Consider the following 15262-nt stretch of genomic DNA (forward strand, 5'->3'; position numbering starts at 1 on the left):
AATAATAATAATAATAATAATAATAATAATAATACCAATAATAATAATAATGATAATAATAATAACAATAATAATGCATACATATATCAAGGGCTTTTTTCCCCTTACAAGGGAGGTAGAACAAAATCTACTCCCATCCATTTCATTCCAATATACTCCACTCCCCTCCACCCTCTTCCCTCCCTCTTATCTTGGCACCTCCTGGATGACGAGTCATCTCTGCATCTCGCCCACTGCCCTGTGTCAGAGGCAGTGTCACAATATACAGCACATCCACAGCAAGGCCACTTCATTAATTCAGCGACCCTCCTGTCCGTCCCCCCATGCAGAAAAGGAAAAGACGGGGAGAAATCCCCTCGGGCTGCGTCAAAATATCATTCACACATACTCCCAATCTCCCCATCCCCCACCTACTCCCTTCATACCACAGCATAATCCATACACAACTATTCTCCACTCATTTCTATCTTCTATCCTCTCCCTTCCTTCCTCAACAGACTTCCTCTTTCCCAATGCCCCTTTTACCCCATCCATCTCATCTGATCCATAGTCGCCCCCTCATGTTCACTCCTTCCACACCTCTTTTACTAATCTTGGTGCATTGATTCTGACCCAAGAGAGTGGGCGAGACACAGGGATGCCCTATGCCTATTGACTTTGGATACCTCCCATGTAAGGGGGAAAAAGCCCTTTGGTATAAATGATACAAGAAGAAATAAAGAGAGATTTTATTTGGAGTGTGGTTAAGAAAATGCAATGTAAAATAGCAGTACAAATAATGACAGTAGAAAAAGAAACAAGACTATAGGCCGCATCACACTACACGTCTGTTGAGTCTGGTTAGCATTTCTGTCCTTGTACAGGGTCGTCTGCAGGAATTTCTTGTAGGCCGGGGCAAAATTAAAGATATACGTATATGCTTAATGGTATAAGGTTATATCAAGGTACTTCAAATTACGGTAATGGACAGTTGATAAACGTATATGGTATTTTATTCATTTTGTATTTTCCATGTAATTTTTTATTCATTTTCTATTTTCCTAGTGTGATGGACCCTTAAGGCCAATAGTACAACATGAGGCAGACAAGTAAGACAAAAGAATTCAATTCGTAATGAAATCAGTAAGACTGTCTTTCTTTACGTTTTGTGTGAAGATGTGAACAAGTTTTTTATACACAATATATGATAGTATATAGTATAATACTTGTTGATGAAAATTTATTTAATCTTATTTATGTTTACTAAGACATTGTTGTCATTACCAATTTTCTCAAGTTTTCCTAGCACTGCGATACTCAAGCGACATTACGTCATCACTACCGAGAACGTTGAAAAAAGGAATACGTACAACGGCGAGCCACAAAACTGATTCCCAATATCAAAAATAAATCATACGAAAATCGACTTAAGCACATGAATCTGTTTTACCTAAAAAAGCGTAGACTCAGAGGTGACTTGATACAGGTCTTTAAGATTTTAAAGGGAATTGACAACATCAAAAGTGACCAAATTTTCACATTGAATGAGAATCAGACAAGAAACAATGGTCTCAAACTGTCCGGAAATAGATTCAATTTGGAAGTAGGTAGAAACAACTTTGCCAACCGTGTAGTTAATGAATGGAATAAACTTCCTGCACAGGTAATGCAATGTAGTTCAGTTCGAAGCTTTAAGAATCATTTAGATAAATACCTAAGTAAGATGCTGTAATGATTATAATTTATGTTATATTATTTGTTTTTGTTTTGTTATAATTTGTCTGTCTGATTTATTATTGGTTGTATGTCGGTTTGTGATCATTTACTGTTTGCCTTTTTGTTTGTTATTCAACTGTGCCTATGCATTTCTTTATGTGTTTTATTTGTTATCTTTGCATTATTATAGTTTTAATTTATTATTTTATTATTTTTTTTTTTTTTTTTTTTTTTTTTTTTTTTTTTTTCATCCGACCTAGATATGGATCAAAAGGTCTCCTGTCGGCATGCTCCGCCTTTGTAATCCTTTGTGTGTGTGTGTGTTTGTGTGTGTGTGTGTGTGTGTGTGTGTGTGTATATTCATTACATATTTCATTGCTGATTTCATACGAATTTCATTCAACGGAAGTGGCAGATTCGAAACAGAATGAAAAACAAAATAAAAGTAAATGAATCAGTGCTCCAGTTGTGAGATGAACGATGTATATACATATACCAAAGTTTTTTTCCCTTACAAAGGAAGATAGCAAAAAAAAAGAAGAAATCCCTTACAAAAGGAGATAGTAAAAAAAAAAAAAAAAAAAAAAATCCACTCCCACCCATTCCACCCCCTACATATTCCACTCCCCTTTACCCTCTTCACTCCCTCTTAACTTGGCACCTCCTGGATGGCGGGTCATCCCTGCATCTCGCCCATTGCCCTGGGTCAGAAACGGATGAACTATATTTCTTGTTATTTTAAATAATTTAATTTTTGTTTGTGTTTTTTTGTTGCAGGTCAATGCAGAATCAAGGAGTCTTCAGATAGTATGGTAAGTAGACTTGAAAATTATTATTATTATTATTATTATTATTATCATTATTATCATTATTATTATTATTATTATTATTATTATTATTATTATTATTATTATTATTATTATTATTATTATTATTATTATTATTATTGTTATTATTATTATTATTATTATTATTATTATTATTATTATCATTATTATTATTATTATCATTACTATTATTATTAGTATTAGTATTATTATTATTATTATTGTTATTATTATTATCATTATTAGTATTAGTATTATTATTACTATTATCATTATTATTATCATTATCATTATTATTATTATTATCATTATTATTATTATCATTATTGTTTTTATTACTATCATTATTATTTTTATTATTATTATTATTATTATTATTATTATTATTATTATTATTATTATTATCATTATTATTTATTTATTTATTTATTCATTGTATTCTATTTTTTTACTTTTAAGGTTTCTAACATAATGTCAGCATAATGTAACCTAACCTAATCTAATCTAAAATAAGCTACCTTGATTTTACCTAACCAAATGTAATTAAGAAAAGAATATATGGATAATTAAATAGCTTTTTTAGTTATTACGTAAAATGTCATAAGAACAATAGATATATTTACATAATTCTGAGGAAGAGGCGAGGAGAAAGAGGAGAGGAAGGCCGAGGAGGAAGTGGGAGAAGGAAAGGAGGAAGAGGAAAATAGTTGAAATTTATTGAGTTAGAAAAAGATTTGGCCCCTTCCGGGGAGCGAATGCCAACCCATCGGGTCTGCACCTCCAGATGGAAGAGACGGTAGTTGACGGGTTTTGGAGAAATGGGAGATGATTGTCTCTAACGTCAGTGTGGTGTAAAAATAACAAAAACAAAGACGTTTAGAATTTATATATTTTCAAATACAGAATTAGTAAAAATATATATAAATATGAGTTGCTGTTAGAATAACGTTCACTAATTTTCCAACAAAAAACGAATTAATAGATAAATAAACAAATAGACAAGTAATTGAATAAACAAATAAACATAAATATATATAGCCTATCCGTACAAATAACTAACTTGGTCTTTTATATGAAATGTTGATAAGTCTACAGAGTAGTGTTAAGTAAAAAATAAAAATCCTTTCACGCAATGTCGTTAGCAATGAAACAAACTCGACTAAATATAACACCTCATCCTCGGACTTTGCATATGAGGCTCAGGTTTTGCAGAATGTCACATTTCTGAATATTCATCAAATTCGTTTGTACAAAACCAAGGTAAAGTATTTTGTGATTTGCATATTTTTAATTATCCTTAATCACTTTATAGTTTATACACTCAAAGAATTTAATTTAATAGAAAATAGACTAGTGAAATAATATTAAATGAAATAAAATAAAACAATAAATAAAAAAGAAAATTGGGGATAAACATGTATAGTTTATATTTAATTTATTTGAAAAATAACCCAAATATTAAAGTTCTTCATTTATTTACAAACTTTGAATCACAGAAAACGAACTCATAACTGTGAGGTAGAGTCTGGCCACAAATTTTTGATGATAATTTTGAACGAAAATGACTTACATGCATTAATAAGAATGCGCATAATAATAACACACCTATTTAGAAATATGCAAAACAAAACGACACAATAATACTGCCACAACAATAATGAAGGCTAATAAACTTGAAGACACAGAAAAAATATATGTTTACATCTCGGCATGACATTTTTACAGAGAGAAATCTGTGTATCATCTGCGAATAGACAGGCAAGATGTCAACGAACTCTGGTTATATAAGACTAAGTTATTTTGTATAAGTAAAGCAAGGTTTACACGCTACGATATATTGAAGCGATTTAATATTGAAAAGGTTGTTACAATTTGTCACTACGTGTAAACAGGGTTTACACGTAATGACAAATTGTAACAACATTTTCATTACAATAAATCGCTACAATTTATCGTAGCGTGTAAACCTTGCTTAACTGTGTTATTTACTCTTCATAAATTTGTCGACTTTTTCTGAGAATTACATTTATTGTTGACGTTCCTCTCATGGTAAACAAGACAACGTGAAATTATATAAAGGTACTTTTTCTGATCATATGTCCTATTTTTTCTTTAATATCAAATATGAATAAACAAATGACATTATTAAAGCTGCTAGAATATGAAAATTAAGTTTTACGCAGATATTACAGACATTAATATTGATGAAATCTAGAATTTTAAGGAAATGAAGGTACATATTTGATAAATAAATAAATAAAAATGAAAAACAAAAACGCTACTGATTTAGAGCTTCTATGCTTGGAGACAATATCACAATAAAAATGTGTAGTCTGCCCCCAGAAACTTGTCACCTCTTGGCCTGGACAAGTGTATCACTGTTTGAAACTAAGGATTGAGCAGTGGCTACCTTTAATTACCCATTAAACTCCGATGACAAGATTCTTGTCATTTGGTCAAATAAGAAAAAAAAAATCATAAAACACCAAAATGTTTGATCAAACACCAGAAAAATACGACGTCAGTCCTCGCTACGATCTCCTGTTTACACATAATGACAAATTGTAACAACCTTTTCATTACAATAAATCGCTACAATTTATCGTAGCGTGTAAACCTGGCTTTAGTTAAAGGAAAAACTACTAGCTGTGTATCCAGATAATCAAATTCAGTGTTCATTGCATGATTCACAGAGAAGTGCTTTGCAATAAGACATTAAAGATGGCTTATGTCATGGATGCTGTTATAATATAAGTAAGCGTGTAAACCTTGCTTTAGTTGCCACTCCAGTTTTTCTATCCACCATTTGAGGTGCTCCATCTGTAGCCAGACTCAAAGGTTTCATCCAGCCAACACCCATTTTACCTAGTGCACCTACCAAATTAAAAATATATCATCAATCATTGTTATTCCCTTCATTGGCACCAGTTCCACAAATTCTTCAGTTACACCACGTTTAAAACTGTAAGTTGTGCCGTGTCAGTTACATATGTACTTTCATCATTTGCTACAGAAAATGCTACAAATTTAGCAATTTTTTCTTTTGAGTTGTCCGTTAAGATTTTTATAATTCACTAATTCTATCTAAAACAGTATTTCTTGAGAGGCTTATGTTTGTAAATGTTTGACGTTTTTCAAGGCAAACGTCCTTTGTGGCCAACAAAATACATTTCCTTATATAGTGCCCCCCTTCCCCCGAAGTCTTCGAAGATAAAGGTATTTCTTGTGCAATCCTACAACTGACTGTCGCTTTTTGAGTGACTGTTCTAACTCCCTAACTTTTCCTTCATGCAACTTTCCGCTGTATTCATCATACTTCGAAGCATGAGTACTTGTGCAATGCCTCCGAGTGTTATATTCATTTGCCACAGCTACATATTGCTTACAAAAAAAAAAAAATCATTCAATTCAGCAAAAAAAAAAAAAAAAAAAAAAAAAAAAAAAAAAAAAACAAAAAAAAAAAAAAAAAAAAAAAAAAAAAAAAATCCAGTTTTCCAGCACCAGACGATGTTCTTTGTTAACCATTCTTTTCTTTAAAAACATGATGAAGGGGTTCAAAGTAAATTTGTATAAAGTATATTGGATATACGTAGTGCTCCAAGAGGCCAATTGATTCAAGGGTCAAAACAAGTCTATTGCTCGTGCTCGAAGGCCGGGTAAAGCAAGATCCTGCCGTATCACGTTCATGTTTAATTAACCCATTAAACTCCGATGACAAGATTCTTGTCATTTGGTCAAATAAAACAAAAAATCATAAAACACCAAAATGTTTGATCAAACACCAGAAAAATATGACGTCAGTAGTCCTCGCTTCGCTCGCTTCGCGAGCGAAGCGAGAACCGAAGCGAGGACTATGACGTCATATTTTTCTGGTGTTTGATCAAACATTTTGGTGTTTTATGATTTTTTTGTTTTATTTGACCAAATGACAAGAATCTTGTCATCGGAGTTTAAAGGGTTAATACGTATAGTAAGGCTAAATATGTCTGATTTAAAAAGGCAGAGAGCATCGCGAGCGAAGCGAGGACCGAAGCGAGGACTACTGACGTCATATTTTTCTGGTGTTTGATCAAACATTTTGGTGTTTTATGATTTTTTGTTTTATTTGACCAAATGACAAGAATCTTGTCATCGGAGTTTAAAGGGTTAATACGTATAGTAAGGCTAAATATGTCTGATTTAAAAAGGCAGAGAGCATCGCGAGCGAAGCGAGGACCGAAGCGAGGACTACTGACGTCATATTTTTCTGGTGTTTGATCAAACATTTTGGTGTTTTATGATTTTTTGTTTTATTTCACCAAATGACAAGAATCTTGTCATCGGAGTTTAAAGGGTTAATACGTATAGTAAGGCTAAATATGTCTGATTTAAAAAGGCAGAGAGCATCGCGAGCGAAGCGAGGACCGAAGCGAGGACTACTGACGTCATATTTTTCTGGTGTTTGATCAAACATTTTGGTGTTTTATGATTTTTTGTTTTATTTGACCAAATGACAAGAATCTTGTCATCGGAGTTTAAAGGGTTAATACGTATAGTAAGGCTAAATATGTCTGATTTAAAAAGGCAGAGAGCATCGCGAGCGAAGCGAGGACCGAAGCGAGGACTACTGACGTCATATTTTTCTGGTGTTTGATCAAACATTTTGGTGTTTTATGATTTTTTGTTTTATTTGACCAAATGACAAGAATCTTGTCATCGGAGTTTAAAGGGTTAATACGTATAGTAAGGATAAATATGTCTGATTTAAAAAGGCAGAGAGCCATCTGATTTATAACATAAAGCAGCCCGACTGTAAGATTGGAGTGTGTTGGACACCCCTGCTCTAAGGTATAAAGACAGTTCACTCCTGTTCTCTCTTGTCTTCTCTTGTCTTGTCTTCTCTTCTGTTTATCTTATCATTAGAATTGTATTGTCCAGGGTACGGAGTTGACTGAGGATCCAATGTATCTTCAAGTTATCTAGAAATCTGTTTCTAAGAACTACATAAACATGTTGTCTGAAAACACACACGCACACACACAAATAAACAAATGAATATTCCCTAGACGGACGATGACAATTTGCTTTTTTTTGTTTGTAAATAAACAACAAGATGAAAAGACAAACGGAGGGAGTGACAGGGTTCATATAGTAGTGGGCTAGAATACAAAACTATCGCATCGAAAGACAAAGTAGAGATAGAGATAGATAGATAGATAGAGAGAGAGAGAGAGAAAGACAGAGAGAGAGGATAAAACGTTATGAAAGTACTAAGCATAAATAAAAACGACAAAAAAAAATCCCCGAGAAGAGAGAGAGAGAGAAAGGAAGAGAGAGCGAGAGAGAGAGAGAGAGAGAGAGAGAGAGAGAGAGAGAGAGAGAGAGAGAGAGAGAGAGAGAGAGAGAGAGAGCACCTAATGACACAACTCTCCCACTTTCCCGCGCCAGAGTTCGGCGTCTCCCCGACAGTTGGTTCCAATTACCTCGTAATAATATGCACAGATGGGTGGCGTATGCTCACAGAGGTAGAACTAAAAAACAGTCTGGGCTCACACACACACACACACACACACACACACACACACACACACACACACACACACACACACACACACACACACACACACACACACACACACACACACACACACACACACACACACACACACACACACACACGACACGATGGTGCAGTGGTTAGAGTTCACACCTGCCACTACAGCGGTTCGGGTTCAAATCCCGCCCAGGGCTGAAATAATTTAACCCATTCAACTCCGATGACAAGATTCTTGTCATTTGGTCAAATAAAACAAAAAATCATAAAACACCAAAATGTTTGATCAAACACCAGAAAAATATGACGTCAGTCCTCGCTTCGCTCGCGAGCGAAGCGAGGACTGACGTCATATTTTTCTGGTGTTTGATCAAACATTTTGGTGTTTTATGATTTTTTGTTTTATTTGACCAAATGACAAGAATCTTGTCATCGGAGTTGAATGATTTAAGTATCTCTGCGTTGCGAGTCATTACTCCAACTCTCGTGGGCGGGGAGTTGGGTGTGTGTGTGCGTGTAAGGTCACAGCATTACCCATAGATCGGGGTATATATGAGCTCTGAGCTTTCTTCCTGGTGGTAAGTAGCTGTCGATCACGAGTCCTACACGTGATCCAATACAATGGTGAATCACATCTCCACAATGATGACGTCACCTTTGCCTAATGTACTCTGAATTCCACGAGGGGAAATTTTTCTAGTCTGTGAGGAAATATGTGTGTGCGTGATTTACCTTGGTCTTGGATCACGTGTTGGACTCGTGATCGACAGCTATTTCCCTCCCGGAAGAGAGCTCTGAGCTCATATATGACCGATCTATGGGTAATGCTGTGACCCTACACGCACACGCACACCCAACTCCCCGCCCACAGCGCAGCAACACTTGAAATGATTTCAGCCCTGGGCGGGATTCGAACCCGGATCACCGTAGTGGCAGCCGATAATTCTACCATCTGCGCCACGAGTGTGTGTATGTGTGTGTGTGTGTGTGTGTGTGTGTGTGTGTGTGTGTGTGTGTGTGTGTGTGTATGTGTGTGTGTGTGTGTGTGTGTGTGTTTTTGTTTGTTTGCGTATAATCATATTTGAAAATAAATGTGACCAAAGAATTCGTAAGGGAAAGTTCAATGCAACAAAAGTAATAATCTTAATGAGTCAGTTTCCTGAACTGATGCCGTGGCATTTGTAAAAAAGAAAAAAAAAATTTGAAACGAAACAAAATGACGCGGACGACTTGAATACAAAAATAATAAACAGTAATCTGACTAGGAGGGAATATTTCATGGTTTGATGGCCTGGCTATTGTAATTTTTTCACTGATAGTATATCCCCTAGGAAAAAAAAATACAGATGATTTAAATGCAAATTAATAAGTAATCTGATAGAGGACATTTCAACGCACTAAAATAGTAATCTCAAAAAGACGAAATATTCAAATATGAATTTTACACAAATAGTACATCCCCCAAGTTATCCATCTATATACCAATGTTTTTTTTACCTCCTTTATCTTAGAAGTATCCAAATCAAAATACACACACCCATTCCCATCCACTTCTCTTCCACCCACTCCACTCCCATCCACCGCCCTTTCCTCCCTCTCATCTTAGCTCCTCATGGATGAAGGGTCATCCCTGTATCCCACCCACTGCCCTGGGTCAGAAGCAGTGCAGCAGGACACAGCACATCCACAACAAGGCCGCTTTACTTAATCAGAGAAATTCCCCATCCACCACCCCCTCACTTCCTTGCATCACAGTATTTTTTTTTTCAAACAAAGCCATTCTCCACTCACCCCTATCTCCTCCTCCAAGTTAAACCAAAGAAGAAAATCGCATATAAATTAAACGCAGCTGGACTTTTCCTTCGCCGATCTTCGGCAGTTCCCGTAAGGCTCTGTCGGCTGTGACGTCAGTGCACTACAAAATGCCGTTCTGTGCTGTCAACTTGATCAGTGATCTGTCATATTTCGTGTGTTAGGCAAGGTTTTGTCAAGTATTTAGTTCGAAGATGATTTATTGTGTCGCCGCAAATTGCAACACTGCTGTAGATGGACTTCGTTTTCCTTCTTTCCCGAAAGATCCTGTTTGCAAACAGGATCCTCCTTCTTTCCCGAAAGATCCTGTTTGCAAACAGGATCCTCCTTCTTTCCCGAAAGATCCTGTTTGCAAACAGGATCCTCCTTCTTTCCCGAAAGATCCTGTTTGCAAACAGGATCTTTCGGGAAAGAAGGAGGATCCTGTTTGCAAACAGGATCTTTCGGGAAAGAAGGAGGATCCTGTTTGCAAACAGGATCTTTCGGGAAAGAAGGAAAACGAAGTCCATCTACAGCAGTGTTGCATTTTGCGGCAAGACAATAAACCATTTCCGAACTAAATACTTGATAAAACATTGCTAACACAGGAAATATGACAGATTACTGATCAAGTTGACAGCCCTGAACGGCACGAGTCATGGAAGCCTGGATTGAAAACAAAACTGTTCGAAACATGCCGAAAAAAAATACACTTAGGACACTGGCCTTGTCAACAAGCACGAAGGCCATGGTGAAATGTATCCAACATGCCCGCACGAACCCGTTGACGATAGAGAATGGCTGAAAGAAGGTAATAAGTCCAGTTTACACTCTTAATTTTTTTTTATCAAAATCGTCCTCCCCCTGTACAATGTAATAAAATTTAACAGTCTTTGGCAGTGCGAACCTGGCGTTTCATGTAAATTATAATACAACATGCAGTAAAGCGTTTGACAAGGAACTGGGATGTAGAAATGGTTGACGGGGAGTTTAGCTACTACCAACACAGCACCATGTTTTTAGCTTTGCACTTGCTTCATAGATGTACATCTGCTTAGCAGTCGTGCACCACACAACAGTCTGCTTATCATCTTGCTTTCAGGTTCAAAAGCACACAATGAGCTTGAGATTATAGTAACGCAGAAAGCACTTCTCAGGGATATCGGTCAGCTCTCGTCTTGCCAACAAACATTAGCGCTGGAATCGTATCACAAGGTTGTGTGCTTCTTTACTCCCTAGTTTCAGAACTTTTTATGAAACAATGAAAGGAAGGCAAGTACATATGTAATTTCAAACATCTTTTGATGTAAATTCACTACGGTAATTCAAGCACAGAAGGGCTGAATTTATATTGAGAATGGTAAAATGCATGTGTGGTGATTGAAAATTATCATTATTAATTTTCCACTTTCAGACTACTACTTGCTGCCCTTCGTTTCCATGAAAATTCATGTAAAAAGCAGAAAACTGAAAAAAGGGGAGGGGCAATGGGCTATATGTTATCCAGAAGTCAAAGCAGGTGTGACGAAGAAGAAGGTTGATCTAACATGGTGAGTCAATGAAGCATTATTGTGCTAAATATTGCATCCAAACTGTGATACTGCATAGTACTTCTTACTGCAGCATTGTGATAAATTAAAAATTAATACTTCCCTAAAAATTTTTGTATTGTTTTGATATGACAAACTATACAATTAAAAGTACAAACCATAAATCTTCAATTTATATTTACAGAATATGTACATATTTTACTTAGTGAACTACTGAGGTTACGTTTTGAATATCCATCATACAAACTTGCAAGAGATGCTAAGCTTCAGCCCGCTATGAAAGTTTCTGAACCAGTATGTTCCAAGTACGAAAAGAGAAGTCTGACATCATCCAGAAACAAAGGTCTAGGTTTAACCCATTAAATTCCGATGACAAGATTCTTGTCATTTGGTCAAATAAAACAAAAAATCATAAAACACCAAAATGTTTGATCAAACACCAGAAAAATATGGCGTCAGTCCTCGCTTCGCTCGCGAGCGAAGCGAGGACTGACGTCATATTTTTCTGGTGTTTGATCAAACATTTTGGTGTTTTATGATTTTTTGTTTTATTTGACCAAATGACAAGAATCTTGTCATCGGAGTTTAATGGGTTAATATCCATCTGGCGCAGTCCATTTTTTCCTAATCCGGTTCCTGGCACGCACTGGAAGGGGCAGGCGATTTCTTTTGCCCAGTCATTGCCCACACCTCTCCACTAAATTACGATAGGTAAAATACCTGTACATCCTGAAAGAAATAAAGATGCTAATTTATGATTATTAATTTTATTGTAAATTAATACAAACATACATTTTACATAGTCTATTGTATATATATATATATATATATATATATATATATATATATATATGTATGTATGTATATATATATATGTATGTATATATATATATATATATATATATATATATATATATATATATATATATATATATTACATTTTAACAAGCGCAGTGCATTTTAATTCTAAGCCATCAAAGACCCGCATGCTGAAATTGAAATATGGTACTGCCCAGGACTCGAACCCGGCATGCATAACTTGGAAGGCTGCAAAGAAATCCTTCTCGCAAGCAGCCTAACTTGACCTCACCATTAGTCAACCGCTGCCCCGACCTCATCAAGTCCATATAACCTGAGACCCCCTTTTCCCTGTCCACAAATGTACCCCTCTTAGCTATATATATTCTCATACTCCACACTATGTATCATTCTGCTGAAGAGGACCACAGATAGTGGTCGAAATATACAGGTTTTCTGTCCATCTTATCTCATTCTCCGACAGTGGGTCAATAAGTCATATATATATATATATATATATATATATATATATATATATATATATATATATATATATATACATATACATGTATGTATATATATGCATATATATATATACATATATATACATATATATATGTATATATATATGTATATATATATATATATATGTATATATATATATATATATATATATATATATATATATATATATTACAAAGCTTCCAATACCAATTTAACTCCTATTTGACCAGAAGCATTGGCTAGAATTAACAAGATCTAGAACTATGGCTGCGAAGAAAACAAAGCCCAACAACAGTTTCTCTGAAGAAAAAATAATCAGTAACTGTTTCTGTGAAAACAGTAAAATCTTTAATTGCCTGTGGAAACAAGAAAATCGAACAACCGTTTATGTGTGAATAACAAAATTTACAACCCTATATGTGAGAATAAAATCATCGTCATCTGTGTCAGTGAAAATAAAAAAAAATCGACATTCACTTCTTTAGAAATAACAAAATTTGCAACTCCCACAGCCTCAGCTCGCTATGCGATTAAATGATCAAAATAAACATTGAGTAATCAAGTAGAATACCGTTCAAAATTAAATGTAGTTTTCTTTCTTTCAATAAACGAAATTATCACAATAAAATCAATAGTTAGTCGAGGATGCATCCGTGGATGGTGTCGTTATTGATAAAAAAGAAAAGTCGACTTGTATGGCGAGAGGCGGGGTAAAGAAAGTCGAGAACATGAATGACAGTATCAAAATGCGACACCAAAGAAAAACAAGGAACAGGGAAGAACTAAAGAAAATAATATTAATATAATACATAAACAAATAGATGAATTGATATATAAATAAAGATATAAATAAATGAATAATCAGGTAGATGAATAAGTAATTAACCCATTAAACTCCGATGACAAGATGTCTTGTCATTTGGTCAAATAAAACAAAAAATTATAAAACACCAAAATGTTTGATCCAACACCAGAAAAATATGACGTCAGTCCTCCTCGCTTCGCTCGCGAGCGAGCGAAGCGAGGAGGACTGACGTCATATTTTTCTGGTGTTGGATCAAACATTTTGGTGTTTTATAATTTTTTGTTTTATTTGACCAAATGACAAGACATCTTGTCATCGGAGTTTAATGGGTTAAGAAGTAGCAGTACAATCAGAATAAGACGTTCCAGGCTGTTCACGACTTTTGAGTTTATTCCATCTCCAAACGATTTATTTTCTTCATCCAAGGAAACCAACTCCCCCCTCTTAGACACTGCAAAAGAGTAAAGACTACAAGCCTCATATTACTAATAAAAGAAATAACACCCTGAAAATACGGATGTTTTCATTTTTATATGTTGGCATTGTCATAGTCTTCATTATAAGCGCCAACCACGTGCGTCATCTATCCACCTCATCCTTGATCTTCCTCTCCATTTTACTCCATCAATTTCAACTTTTCAACTCCGATGACAAGATGTCTTGTCATTTGGTCAAATAAAACAAAAAATCATAAAACACCAAAATGTTTGATCAAACACCAGAAAAATATGACGTCAGTCCTCGCTTCGCTCGCAGCGAAGCGAGGATTGACGTCATATTTTTCTGGTGTTTGATCAAACATTTTGGTGTTTTATGATTTTTTGTTTTATTTGACCAAATGACAAGACATCTTGTCATCGGAGTTGAATGGGTTTAAACTTTTCACGTTCTTTTCACAGTCTTTCCTTATCCAGTCTCTGTCGTATGTCTAAACCATCCAAATCACTCTCTTGTCTATTCTGTCTCTGCGTTTAGTTCACAATTTCCTCTCTGTCCATTCTTGAAACACCTGCAACACGTCAGAAACACCTCCTTTCTAATATAATTAGTCTCTTGTTTTCACTCTTTTCCATTCCAATTCGTTCTGTACAACGCCTTGGGGATGATCATTACTTTATACAATCTTATTCTCACAAGTATTTCCAGATGACTATTACTCATCTTATTCTTGTTGTTTATCTAATCTATTTAATTTCATCTAGTCGTCTAATTATCTGGTTATCTAACTTATCTAGTTTTTCTAATTAAGATTGATATCTAAGTAATCCAATTCTATCTAATTATTCAAATCATTTAGTTTATCTAATTAAGATTAATATCTAATCATTCTAATTCTACCTAATTATCTAATTATCTGAAAATTCAATTTATCTAATTAGGATTAATATCTAATTAATCCAATTCTATCTAATTATCTAAAAATCTAGTTGATCTAATAAAGATTAATATATAATTAATCTAATTCTATCTAATTATCTAAAAATCTAATTCATCTGATTAAAATTAGTACCTAATATTATTTAATTTTTATCTCAATATCCGCTTCTTTATTCCCCACTCTCTTCGATCCCAGATGCTTAACCCATTCAATTCCGATGACAAGATTCTTGTCATTTGGTCAAATAAAACAAAAAATCATAAAACACCAAAATGTTTGATCAAACACCAGAAAAATAGGACGTCAGTCCTCGCTTCGCTCGCTCGCGAGCGAAGCGAGGACTGACGTCATAATTTTCTGGTGTTTGATCAAACATTTTGG

General features: G+C 34.8%; 1 protein-coding gene across 1 annotated transcript in view; it reads left to right on the forward strand.

Moving 5' to 3' along the window:
* The window catches only part of LOC143032025 (uncharacterized), a 96633-nt gene that overhangs the window by 3642 nt on the left and 77729 nt on the right, over window positions 1–15262 (forward strand). Inside the window, exon 2 of the mRNA XM_076196496.1 lies at window positions 2473–2507. Coding sequence (XP_076052611.1) covers window positions 2473–2507 — 35 coding nt within the window. The remainder of the gene's footprint in view (window positions 1–2472; window positions 2508–15262) is intronic.

The sequence above is a fragment of the Oratosquilla oratoria genome, chromosome 12, assembly GCF_046742065.1.
Source record: "Oratosquilla oratoria isolate Oo_2021 chromosome 12, ASM4674206v1, whole genome shotgun sequence".
Taxonomy (NCBI): domain Eukaryota; kingdom Metazoa; phylum Arthropoda; class Malacostraca; order Stomatopoda; family Squillidae; genus Oratosquilla; species Oratosquilla oratoria.